The 13,398-nt window shown below is 41.8% G+C and overlaps 1 protein-coding gene across 1 annotated transcript in view; it reads left to right on the forward strand.

Annotated features, from left to right (window-relative positions):
- Positions 1 to 13,398, forward strand: part of pard3ba (par-3 family cell polarity regulator beta a) — a 196,539-nt gene that overhangs the window by 134,520 nt on the left and 48,621 nt on the right. The window contains exons 20-21 of the mRNA XM_031738444.2: positions 7,985 to 8,095; positions 8,421 to 8,711. Coding sequence (XP_031594304.1) covers positions 7,985 to 8,095; positions 8,421 to 8,711 — 402 coding nt within the window. The remainder of the gene's footprint in view (positions 1 to 7,984; positions 8,096 to 8,420; positions 8,712 to 13,398) is intronic.

Here is a 13,398-nt window from a genome sequence, read left to right on the forward strand (position 1 = left end):
CTTTACTGAAAACTCCACTGAGATATGTGCACTCTTCTCCAAATACATACAGAGCAATCTAATTACTGCGATAACATTTCTGCTTGGCTGATTAACTGTTCTCCCTGTGCCTCTGAACGCAGCTGCATTCCCTCTATATATTCCTAAGCTCCTTATTCCTCCCCAGCCGAGCTGCACTTTCACAGGAGCTTTGGCTAACACATCCATCCATCTCTCGTCTTCTCTTTCACTTTTTCTCGTCTTTCTCTCTTTCTTCTCTGCCTCCTTCTTATTCGTTTATTCTCCCAGGCAGATGGGCTATTTAGCCGGGTCTCACTTTTTCTGGTTTGCTCATTTAATTCCTCTTTTCTTACTTACTCATTGTTTTTTTCCCTGCTCTTTCTCTTGCTTTCTTTTCTCTTTTTATCCACTCTGCTTCTTTATACCTTGCTCTTATTCTCCAAGGCGAATAGGATTTGGCCAGTTTTCTCACTTGCTCTGAGCTATCTGCAACCTCGTTATTGAAAAGGACATATCAAGCCTGTTGCAAGAAATCATTATTTTTTGTGGTAACAATCTACGAGTCAACACAGGCTCTAGAAAACAATGCATGCTATGCATGTGATGTTTTTACTACCATGTATAAGTGGCATTGTTCACATACTCGCCTGTTTACAGAAGGATTTTAATAGTGTACCAGCCAGATGGCAGATCACTCCACAACACAGGATTATTGTTATGTGTTAACAAAATCTTTTTCAGTCAGAAATCTTTGAGGATATTCAGATGTTAAGGTTAAAGTATGGAAGCAGTTATTGTAGAGATACACACTATGAAGAAGAACAGGGATGAGCACATGTTTACAGGACATAAGTCGCCTCATTCTGAAGTTTGTCCTCTGACAGAAAGTCTTTTCTACCCTTTATTCTTCCTTCCATGTAGCAGAGCACAGTAATATATCCTTTACTCCCCCCCCAAGACAGATAAAAGAAGCCCGGCTAGCCTTGGAGCCTCAATTGATGCAGTATCAAATATGTCAAATAAGTCCTCCCCTATAAAGGCTCCTCCAACCTTTTTACACCTCAAAGAAAGACGGAACTAATGCAAAGAGCCTCAATCAGCTGATCTCAGTGTCAGACGACAAAATGCAACGCACCAGGCTTAGTGTCTTATTATTTGCTGCTAGTATTATTTAGGGTCAGTTTAAAGCCTGTGGCTGTCTTGTGTCCTGATATTTCTGTTGGCATGTATGTGACTTCTGCTTGAGGTTTCCAGCTTGATGTTTTTGGGCTGTTCCAATATCGACTTTAAACTGGAGAGAATGCAGTTCCTGTGTTCAGGCTTCTAAGGAGCAGGAATTATTTCAATGAGGCCTCTGTTACACAGTCATAGAGATCAGTTGGTGACCCTCCGGCAACCCTCAGTCACTAGAGAAAAATGTGCATTCCCCAGCCGGTTGGTGAGTGGTTGCTGGCTTTTGCAAGTTGAAGTTTGTTGTGGAGAGGTAGCCTCACCAAAGACATCATATTTTATTAGATTTACTTTCCGAGCTGTAGTGAATCTTAAAAAAGTGCCATGAAAGCTGTAAAAGGAAATAGTTTCATTTTAAGCTAAAAGTTTCACTTTTGAAACATGTTAGTTTCAGCGGTAAGGGACAACTTTTAACACCTTTTCAAGGGAAATATTCTCTGTTTTCGTTTGCATCACACTCTTCATAGTCATGCAACCACTTAGCAGGTAGTTGGCAAGTGTTTGCAGAAAAGTTGTCGTCTTCTTTCTTTAACTATGGGTGTTTGCTAGAAGCCAAAGCAATCGCAATGAGGTTATCAGTGCAACATATGATAGATGTTATCTTGGAACAGCCAACAACGCCCTGCAGCTACTCGCCAACCAGTTGGGGAAAACTTTCCTCAACAACCAGCGGTTACCAGGGGGTCTCTCTAGGCCCGTGTGACCGGATCCTAAGAAAAAGGATTTGCTGAAGTCGAAGATAAAAGTATTATTTGTCGAGCTATAATGATTAAACTTGTTCATTTATTTACTTGACTTTACCAGACTTGAATTTTTAATGTTTAACTTTACTTGTTTTACCCATTTTGTTCTGTTCCAGTGGGTTCTTTCATTATCAGAATGTTTCCATTTGCTTTTATCGCTATAAATCTTGATTGTTTGTTTTTAAAGTTTCGTACAGATATTGTATTAGTAATTTTTCCTCCTTTCTTCTGGACTCATTTAGTTTTTTTTTATCTTCCTTGCTCCTTATCTCTCTTTAATCTGTTTCCTCTGTAGACAGAATGCTAAACCACCTTTGTCGCGGTGATGAGCCGCAGTGCTCTGCCGTTGTGTGTGATGCTTTAGCTTGTCTCTGTGTGAGTGTGTGCGCGCGCGCTTCAACTCAAATGTGGAATGGCAAGGTGTTCACAAGTTTCATCAAGCCTGCAAGCGTGTGAGCGCACACACACATAATGTACACATACACACGCGTCAATTAAATCCTTGTCCTCCTTGTGAAAACATGACTTCCTCCACACGGGCCCACACACACACCCACGGTGCTAGCAGACAGCATTCTCACATCCCTCGTTATGCCTGGCGATAACCAACCACCCACTGGCTCCCTGTTGCACCACGTTAGGAAAGCTTATTAAGATTACACACAACTGCACACCATCAGAGTTGTTGTCACAATTGCAGAGAACAAAGAAGCCTTAACGCTGAGAATGGAAGTAAAGAGCTGATTTTATTTAAACAGAAAACGTTAAGATTTAAAGCTGTTTTTTGCCCCCCGAGTAATGAGATTTCTAGTTTGTTGCAGTAATTTGAGATAGATGTTAAAGAAATCGTATATAACCCTTTATCCAATGGAGCAAGCTCTTTTTGCTCCCTTTGGCCCTTTTCCTCCATCCTAGAGCTTTAATTGCACAGGTCAGGTTGGTGACATCACCACCCAAGGATAGCTGTGATCCTAGTGTTACATATAGAGCCTCATTAGAGGATGGCTAACTGAGCTCCTACGCCTCTTCCCCCTCTCTTCCACAGTAATGAGAATGACAGTTGCTGTAGTAATTACAGTCACTATAGTTTCTCACCAGCTGAGATTCTGGCGCACCTAGCTGACTGCTTTTTGTCCGAATTAGCGTGTCAGTTTTGCAAAGTGCACTAGTCATCATCTGTTATGCCTGACTAAGGTTTTTCACATGAAATTTAGGGAAACCATAAGAAGAAGTAAAAAGAGGAAAGCCTTTGGAGCATAAAAACACAATTATTTATAGGATTTCTGAATAACGAAAAGAAAATCAGCCAATATTCCCCAAAGTATTTGCCTGTCTGTCTTCACACACGTTTTAAACATGATGTCAGCCCTCCCTTTGCAGCTATAACAGCTTTAACTCTTCTGGTTTCCACAAGGTTTAGGAGTGTTTATGGGAATCTTTGGCGATTCCTACAGAAATGCATTTGTGAGGTCAGACACTGATGTTGGAGGTGAAGGCCTGACTCACAGTCTCTGCTCTAATTCATCCCAAAGCTGTTCTGTCGGGTTAAGGTCAGGACTCTGTGCAGGCCAGTCAAGTTCTTCCACACCAAATCTGCTCATCCATGTCTTTACGGACCTCGCTTTGTGTTCTGGTGTGCAGTCATGTCGGAACAGGAAGGAGCCATCCCCAAACTGTTCCCACAAAGTTGGGAGCATGAACTTGTCCAGTATGTCTTGCTGGACCATGAAGAGTTCGTTTCACTGCAACGTTTGTCTAAATTAGGGTGCTCCAAAGTGGAGAAAAAGAAAAAAGAGGAAAGGCCTTTGTGAAGCATTAGCTGTTTGTCAAGGAAAACCAGCTTTTTTTTAAGACAAACATTTCAAAATGACTCCATGACAAATATACCGTACTTTATATATAGTGACAAACAGGCAACATCATCTCCTCTCACCGTCCTGGGCCTGCCGAGGTGATCCCAGGGCGGCTGTGGGAGCGGCGGGTTAATGATGACAACGACATCCTAATAATGGTTCCCAGTAACTCCTGTGTCAGTGGGGAGTGTATTAAATGGGACACCAGAGCAGCCTGACTCACAAGGACCCCCTACTTTTCTCTAATGAGAGTTTGATGGAGTGGTTGTGTAGGTAGATAATGCTAAGTTAATGAGATGTCCTATTCCATGAGACTGTTTGCAGTTCCCTGCAGAGTTACTGTGTGTTCGTTACCTCTGTTGATGTATATGGCTGTCTTCTTTACTGTGTGCAGCCCGTACCTGTTTTTTGTGAACAATCTGTTTATTTCTAGTTTAGTGTGTGTGTGTGTGTGTGTGTGTGTGTGTGTGTGTGTGTGTGTGTGTGTGTGCTCATAAAGGGTTTTTTTCATAGGTTCTTTGTCTTTAAACGTGCTGGTGCATTTTCACATTTTTATCCAGCTGCTGTCTCGCACTCAACAGGAAATTAACTGTCACATTTCAGAACGAGTGACAGAGCAAAACCTGCGCTATAAAGAGAAAGCTTTAAAAAAAAAAAAACACAACAAAAAAAGAAAGTAATTAAAAAAGAGAGAGAGAGAAAAGAGAAGCAGACATTAGTTTCATAGCAATAGGGAAACGATGGGGGGATGTTTGGTGATGAACAACGCATAAGGTGATGGGAAAGGTAGACGTCTCTAATTGGGAGTCCCACCCCTGTTCTGTGCCACCCCCTTTCTTTTTCTTTCCATCTTTTTTCAAACAATACAGTGAGAAGAAGAAGCCTTCCTAATTAATGCAGATATAATGATGGGTCCAACTGAGGACCTCTGCCCCCTCAGAATGTTGATTAAGGCGCTTTGTGAGTGTGCGTGTGTGAAGGCGGGCTGGGAGGGGTGGGGGTGTGAATCTAGCAAACAGCTCAGCTGACTAAACCTGGGATTTTGGATAATCATATATTTATGTGTAATATAATTATATGTCTATTGATGCATAGAAGATGAACAGCGCTGATATTTCTTTTCTGACGATGCTGATTTTTATATGGTTATCGCTGAGGTAATTGCTAGTCTGCTTTTGGCTCCTGCATAATGTGGGAGTGCTTAGAAAATCAAAATCAAAATAGTTCCAAGTAAAAAAAAAAATCTGTAGGGGAAAAAAAAAGATGCTGCGGCAGCGCCCACACTGTTTCTGTGGCAAGTGATCTCTAGGAAGTGAGGTGGAAAAACATTACAGCAGCAGGGGCTTAGCATCCGCGATATCGCCGAAAGAAAAATAAAAATAAAACACGGATGTTGCAGATGACAGATTTTAAACTTCCCAAAACAGCTCAAAGATCAGTGTGAAAGTCTGCCAGTGTTGCTTAAAGGGGAACGCTACACATTTTGCACATCAGGCTCAGTTTACCCGCCACAGCTACAGCTGCTCTGCCTCTGAATACTGCAGTGTAATGCCTTCCATGACTTTTGTCGAGTCAAGGAGATAATGGGCTTTGCCCTACAGATCCTTCATAGCCACACAAGTGTTTCCACTTATTCTGGTCGATTAGACCCCTGCTCCGCTTAGGCTGAGTAGAACAACACTGAAGTTGCATGAGGTCACTCCTTTTCTTGAACTAATATAAATGACAAACAATTTGTTCCAAGCTACAGGTGTGACAAATTACTGGTCCTTGAGAAGAGGTCGAGTCAGCCAAAAATCACTATTACAGATGGTGCTGAGTTTCACAGATGAAAGCGGTTTACCAAGCAGGAGTAAAACAATCCTACGTAAATTAATTCACTTCACTTCACCTCAGGTTTATTTATATGGTGCCAAATCCCAACAACTGTCAGTTCAAGGTCCTTTACAATGCAAGTAAAAGACCCTGCAGCATTCAGTGGCTGTGAGCAACCACTAGGTGATGGTGGGAAGGAAAAACTCCCTTTTAACAGGAAGAAACCTCCACCAGAACCAGGTTCAGGGAGGGGCGGTCTTCTGGTGTGATCGGTCAAGGTGTGACGGGAAAGAGGAAAGAATGAAGGATGTGTATGGAGACAAAACATAGAAAGTGGGAGAAGGAAAACCCCTGAGGAGTGAAAAGTTCTGAGCCTGTAGCAGCATGATGATGGGATGGTTCAGGGTCACCTGATCTGTAAGCTTTATCAAAAACTGAAAATTTTAAGTTTAATCTTAGTACTCTTTCATTAGTTTTATACAAGGTCCAATCTGAAATTCTGCTCTTAAACAAATGCAAATCCTACTTGATTAAATTTGGCCGCTGGCACTTGTGCTATTTTTAGATTAGTCCCTGAAGTCCTGTTTGGACCACATGAACATTCACATCTCCACTGAGAGCTGGATCAACCCCAGTGTGTCAGAGTAGCCGCATTTTACCTTGAATTTCATGCTATACATGAGGAAGGTTGTCCCTCAGTTGCATCAGTGTGTTACAGCACAAGTCAGTGTTGACAGTCTGACTCTGGGGAGTTGAAACACTCATCACTCCTCAGTATAGTGCACCATTGAACGCCCAGTAGGATGTGTTTGCTACTGACTGGATCTCTAAATTTTAACAGAGCTTATGTGAGAGTCCTGTCCAGAGACTGAATTAGTGGTGAAGGCAGGTTACGTGGACACAAGCGGCAATATTCTGATTAAAGAGTGGCATATTTATGTGCTAGGAGTTAGCATAGCAGTGCTTATCGAGGCCATCTGTGTGTGCTGTAGGAAACAGGCTTTATGGCTGTTTAGATTAGTATCATACAAGAATGGGTGTGTTTTCCCCTGAAGAATGATAAAGCTCATAAAAAGCAAAAAAATGTTACACAAGCACAAAGAAATATCAATCGAGTTGAGTTTAAGTGTCATATTAAAGTAGGTAATCCTATGAGTTTATGACCTCGTGAGTACAAACTGTGCACATCAAAAGAAAATGATTTGATTTGGCGTCTCTATTTGCATCTTTCACAGTAAAGCTCGAGCAATGTGAATATCTGACCTGCTTTTGGCAGCAGTCACCCACACAGGTACAAGTGAAGCGGGTAGATTAGCTAAAAAACAACTCTAATTGGTTTGCAGGATGGTGCCAGGCCAATGTGGCATCCCTGTCCAGGTTTCCACTTGGCCAGGCCAGCGGGTTACCATTCAGGCCACGTATCTGCCTGTAGCAGTAATGAGAAGTGCCTCGCTGTTAATGAGATAAACACAGACATTAGATTGGCTCAGCGGGAGCTCTGAGGGAAGGAGAGGGTGAGAGAGAGAAAAAGAGAAGCGGGTTGGCGGGTGAGACGGAGGCGGCGAAAGAAAGAGAGCGAAAAAGAGCGAGGGAGAGGGTGGCGGGCTCGGCGAGAACGATGATGTGAAAGAGAGGTGGAAGAATATGAAATATTTAGAGCAAAAGGCTCAGTTAATTTCCTGAAAGCGCAAAGACGAGCTTCATTGTAAGTCGAAGAGAGGTGGCGACGAGAATGTTCTGCCTGCGAAAACGAGAGAATAAGACTGCAGAATGATAATGATGATGATGGTCGTAATGGCAAAGTTGATAAGGAAAGGATAACACACTGCTGCGGTGTAACAGCTATTTTATTGAACAAAATGTTAAAATATTCATGCTCCATATGCTACATGACAGCTCTGCGCCGTTTTTTTCTCCACGTGCCCACACACACACACACACACACACACACACACACACACACGCACACACACACACACAAAAACAAAGTGAGGATTGTCAGTTCCTGCTGTGACATTATAACCGTATCTATCATTAAGCAGTCTTTTTCCAGGCACAGTCGCTAATGAACGCACAGGAGTTACAATGAGTTTGTCTAGCAGATTTGGAAAGCTGATGCAAGGTGGAGAGTGTGTGTGTGTGGTGTTTTCATGTTGTGTGAGCCGGAGAGCCTCTTTCATCAACTCGTGCATGCTCTGTTGACTGAGTGAAGTGTGTTGTTTCATCATTAAAGTCTCCAAAAGGATACTAAAGCCCACAAACCGTCCCTTCAGAATAAAAGCACCACGGTTTTATCTGCCTGAGGCTTTGAGATGATAAAATTCACCCTCTTGTCGTTTCCAGGTTTGGCAAGAAGAAGGAAGACAAGAGCAAAGATGCAGCAAAAGCTTCAAAGAGCAAACTGGAGGCACTGAGTGAGGAGGAGCTGGACAGGATCCCTGATGACAGAGATGGGTATGAATCACAAAAAACCCCCAACAACAACCAAAAACTTGACATTCTGTGTGTTGTTGTTTTATTATTATTTCACAGTCGAGGGTGTGATAACAGAGCGGCTTACAACATGTACAGTAGAATAATAATAGACCAGCATTTGTCACAGTAGTAAAGTGCTGTGATTGGCATCTTACCTGACAGCTCTGATGCACCCACCTGCTCCTCCATAACAACTGCTCAGCCGAATGTCTGTCACAGAAGAAGAATCACAGGGAAAATGTGTAAAACGTGTATTTTTGCTGCGCCTGTGCTCTTGTGTAACGCCTCTCCTCCTTGCTGACAGCTTCGACCCGCGTTACGCCGAGGTCCAATCCGGCCCCGCCACCCCTGACCCGTCCTCCCTCCCTGACGTGGAGGACGATGACAGCGACCCAAACTACGCTCGCATCAACAACTTCCGCCAGCCGCCCTCGCCCCAGTCGTACATCAGCCGTACGCCCTCCCCCGCAGTACCGGCCGGGGTGTCCGGCCCGCAGCAGGCGCCCTTCGAGGACATCGACGGGCTCTACGCCAAGGTGAACAAACCCAGAGTGCCGCATGCTTCACAGACCCAGCAGCAGAATCAGGCAGACAGGTGAGAGATGGACACAGCGGGCATGTGGAAAAGTGCTAGATTTGAATAAAATGTTCTCTCTTAATTTGAGCTCGTAAGTACGATATTAGACATCTCTGTGTTTTAAATGCATGTCTGGCATTTGCACCTGTGCTTCTGCACCGAGTTGCGTGTTTCAGTGTGCAGGTGGAGTCACACAAGGTCACTGGCCATGGTTTGATTGGCGTAAGTGAGAGAATATTTACACAAATCTACATTCACGATCTGCTAAACTGAGACATGCATAAAACATGAAGGCATGGTTACACAGTAACAGCATGCATTTCATTCTCTGTTGTCTTTTCTATAGATTTGACCTTTCATAATCTTTAAAATGTAGGCAATATTGTTTCTTTGTGACTGTTAGGACAGCTGGCTACAATTCATTGATGCGTCACCTTTTATTGCCACGGATGGTTTCAACATATTTTCCTTTTGAAATGTTTGCTAAGAGTTAAATGAGTGTCGAGATTATGCTTCTCTTTCTCCCAGCCACGCTCTTATCTGTTTGGGAACTTGCTGGTTAGCCTCTGGGGAGCAGCTGCCAGTATTTTGGGGGCTTCTGTGAAGCCAGTGGACACCTGGGTCAAGATTTCAGTTTTCCCCCTCTGGCAGCTTGGTAAAGGGCGTAATTCCTTGGTAATTCAGTGGAATTTAATTGTATTATATTTGAAATTACAATGTAATTATTCATTCTTAAAAAGGTAGATACATTAGAATAAAGCAGAAACAAGTCAGATGTTTACAGGAAACAAAAAAATGATGATAATTCAAGTAGTGATTAATTAATTTGAAGTAGTGCCTAAACTCTGGGTTTTCTACCGGAAAAGATTTCTTGGTAATTTTCCATAAAAACAGCTATTTTCCAGAAAAGTGGACACTCCTTTCCCGTGCACTCTTTTTGAAAGTTATACAGTGATTGTGAAAGGTGAAAAAAATAAGTTCAATTTGGTTTTGTCATTACATATTGAAAATTATGAGCATTTATGTTTTTTTTCTTGTAAGTTAGTCAAAGAGAACAGTCGGTATCACATTTATATTGTTAAAATTAAATAATTGAACATCCATCAGACACATCATCATAATGAATGTTAAACAAATGTGTTTTTTAAAACCCCGAAACCTAAAAAAAACCTTAGTGACCTTAATTCACCCCATATTACACCACTTGCCCCAAAAAGTACAGCATATAATGTAAGATGGGAAAATATCTTTTGTTTTTCTGCTAAATTACTTAAAGTTACTTTCAGTGTAATAATTGTATTTTTTCATGCCCTTAGTTGTTGGCTGTAAAGTGTTACACTGTGTCCGTATTCCTTTTTTCAGCTGCTGCGTTAAAAGAAGGCAAATAATGCCACAGTGGTTCATCTCCCTTCTAATCCTAACCTTCCTAGCGTTGGCTTTGTCTTCAGCCAACGCTAGCACAGTTTTCACTGGTACCCTCCAGCTCAACAGCATCGATGGCAGTCATTGTTAACCCAGACCCCAACTAATACAGTATAGAAATCTTACTCACGATCCACACTTTTAGAAAGATTTAATGCCGGATGCTCTTCCTGACTCTACCCTCTCCATTTATCTGGGCTTGGAATTTGCACTAGGAGAACACTGGCTTGGGAACCAGAAAGCTTTATGGTACCAAAAATCATGTCTCTTGTCTAAAAATTTAACATATTCATATTTAGAAAGATTACATGCCTAGTGACGCGCACAAACACAGGGTCCAGGTGCAGCAGTACACTTCCCTGAAAGCATAAGGTTGCCTCTTCTGAGCCCTCTATTCAATTTGATGTTATTTCAATTTCAAGTCACCAGCTGTATCCTTGTCTGTTCATGCTTGGCACTAAAACCATGCAATCTGGATTGGACACCTCTTGACGTACATGCAAAACAAATACAACCAGAATTACTTGAGGCAGTGTGAGGAGGCCATGGGTGCCATATGATGAATACTGTGATAATTCAAACACTGCAATTACGGCGATACGTGTTTTTTCTTTCTTCCTTTTAACCATGTGAAGTTGACACCAGTAATGCACTGTACTTCTACTTGAAGTGTTAACTATAGGTCATAATAGCTTGAACATTCCATCTATAGTCTCTTGTAGACATAAGGAAACACTTGAGATCACCAAAATCAAGTCAATCTCTATAGACTCGCATGTTAAAATGTCCAACTTTACAGTGGAAAAAAAGGCATGCTTACAAATACTGTTTAAACTTGATGAATGCTTAAAGTCAGATTTATGTGGACACTAGGCAGCTGTAGCTGGTAGCTGTCTGCTGGGGCTTCACCTCTGTTAATCTGAGTCGCTGCGCTGGACTTCACGACGACGTGCCGTTTTTTCGGGGGGATTTTTAATGCAATTGTCTGGCATATAATATGGCTAACTCTGCTTTTAATTGTATTACCAGGCCATCCAAGAAGTTGGTGCTCCCATACAGCCTATGGATGCACCTTGCATTAGCTACCACTCAACATTCTTATCCAATTGTGGTCATATTTGGCACCAAAAATCCAAATTGGCTTGCCAAAATGCTAACACCAAGCCTTCAGAGTCAGGCTTCACAAACCAATGGCTCACGTCTCATTGGCTAGGTCTATCTAATATCTATCTCATACACTTCTACATTAGTTCAGTCAAGTTTACCCATTAAAACCTGCCTGTCTGAGATGCTAAGCATCACTCTAACTTCACAGTCATTGAATTTTATATTATTGCAGTGCTGGAGCTTGGTTTATGTGCCAATCCAATTGATATCCTAAAACATTTTATTTTTCCAGCATGAATGGATCTATATCTATGCGCAGAAATGGGAATTGTGCAAGTCGAAGTGTTTTGAGAGCCATTTAGAGTAGTTTAATAATAAAATGTACTTTAATTTGAGTAAAACGTGTCCTTTGCTGTAATATTTGGATGTCAGAGCCCCTCATTGTTAGTCTAACAAAGGGCCCATGCTTTCAGAAATGCACTGCTTATCAATGTTGTCATTCGTTCCATATTATATATTATTACCGCTGCAGTTTTGAGAACCGTAACTTTCAGCTGCTTTTTGTATTTGAGAGAGGAAAAAAAGGAGAAACTCTAAAGAGGATTCTAATGCAAATTTATCATTTCCTGTATGAAATAATACAGGCCATATTAAAAACTTCCCTCAACTTAAATTCTCTGACAGAAAATTACGATTGACTTGCAAATCAAAAACTAAGCCCCAGACACCCAATCTCATCCACGGAAGAAAAAAGAGAGAGAAAGAGAAAGGGATTGGACATGGAAGGGGAGACAGATGGGAAATGGGAAGAAGGGACAGACGGAGGGAGAGAGAGACGAGAAAAAGCAGGGAAAGAGGGGAGAAAACGACGGAGCCAAAGTGGAGAGAAAAACACGCTAGGCGAAGTAAATTCGAGAGAGAAGAAGTGACAGAGGAGAGGATGCAGACAAAAGAGGAGGAGGGATAATTAGCCACAGTCTAGCAGCCTGACAGATCTGTTAGACCACTTTAGCTCTTATCCACTAGTGGTGGGTACTTCATTACCAGCCTGTTTTCTCCCTCTACTCTCTTTCTCCCTCAGTTTCTCTCACACTCTCGGTGTGTCACATATCCATTCTCGCTCCTCTGTTTTGCTCCTAATGTATATTAGACTTTAGCATTAACATGATGGATGAGAGGAGTCTTCTTTGGCGTGTTAACTCTGTGTGAGAGGGTGTCTGTAGAGACAAAAGGATACAAATAAACGTCTAATAATGTACTTAGAGGACAGTCATACTGCACATGTTCATAATAATTCAATTAATTCATCTCCATCCTACAAGGTAAACCCCTCATTCATTTTTTTCGCCTTAATTTCCATGTTATTTATTGCATTAGTGATCAGTAATAAAGAGACAATGTTGGCAAGCTGTCGTATGTCATTGTACTATTAGGAAGTCAATCGGAATATCAAAATAAAGAATGAACTTAATAACAAGTACGGGATGAGGACGACTGGAAGTCTGGCTGCTACTCGTCTGCCCGCTGTCATAGTGCTTCATTTTTTCTCATTTATGTGACAGATAGTGACCAACAATGGCTGTTCCAGGCAATAAGGAGGATGGGAGCGGGAATGACATGCGACACAGGTCGATGGCCATCATTAATTTACCCTATGAAATGTAAATCATCTGCAGACACATTCACTCTTTGCTCCTGTTTGAGTAAACTGCAGGGCTGCATGTCAAAGTTGAAGCTATAGTATATTTAAAGCTATTTATGATACTTTGTGTGTGATGACACCCTCATCATGTTGACATCAGTAACAGACAGATGTGCATGATTAGAACTGTGATAAAAAACTTTTAGCGTGAAATGGCCGCTTCCACTTCAATATGTGTCACAGGGGTAATCTGATTAATTTTTAAATTCGCTCCTTTATGGGGGGAAAAGTGCTCAGTTTGTTTGTTTTACACATGGAACCAATGAGGAGTGTTTCCTTATTTTAACCCAGACATCACGCAGAACATACAGTAAAAACAACAGACTGACTTCTCAAAAATCACAAAACACCAGCTTTGTTTTACAAAGCCCTGCTAGAGAAGCTATTACAGGCTCAAATGTTTATATAATGCAACTTTATGGTTACGTCTCTACTGTCATGATGACCGTCTGTCATCCGAGAGTGCAAAGACGG

Source organism: Oreochromis aureus, linkage group 23 (assembly GCF_013358895.1).
Source record: "Oreochromis aureus strain Israel breed Guangdong linkage group 23, ZZ_aureus, whole genome shotgun sequence".
In the NCBI taxonomy this organism is placed as follows: Eukaryota; Metazoa; Chordata; class Actinopteri; order Cichliformes; family Cichlidae; genus Oreochromis; species Oreochromis aureus.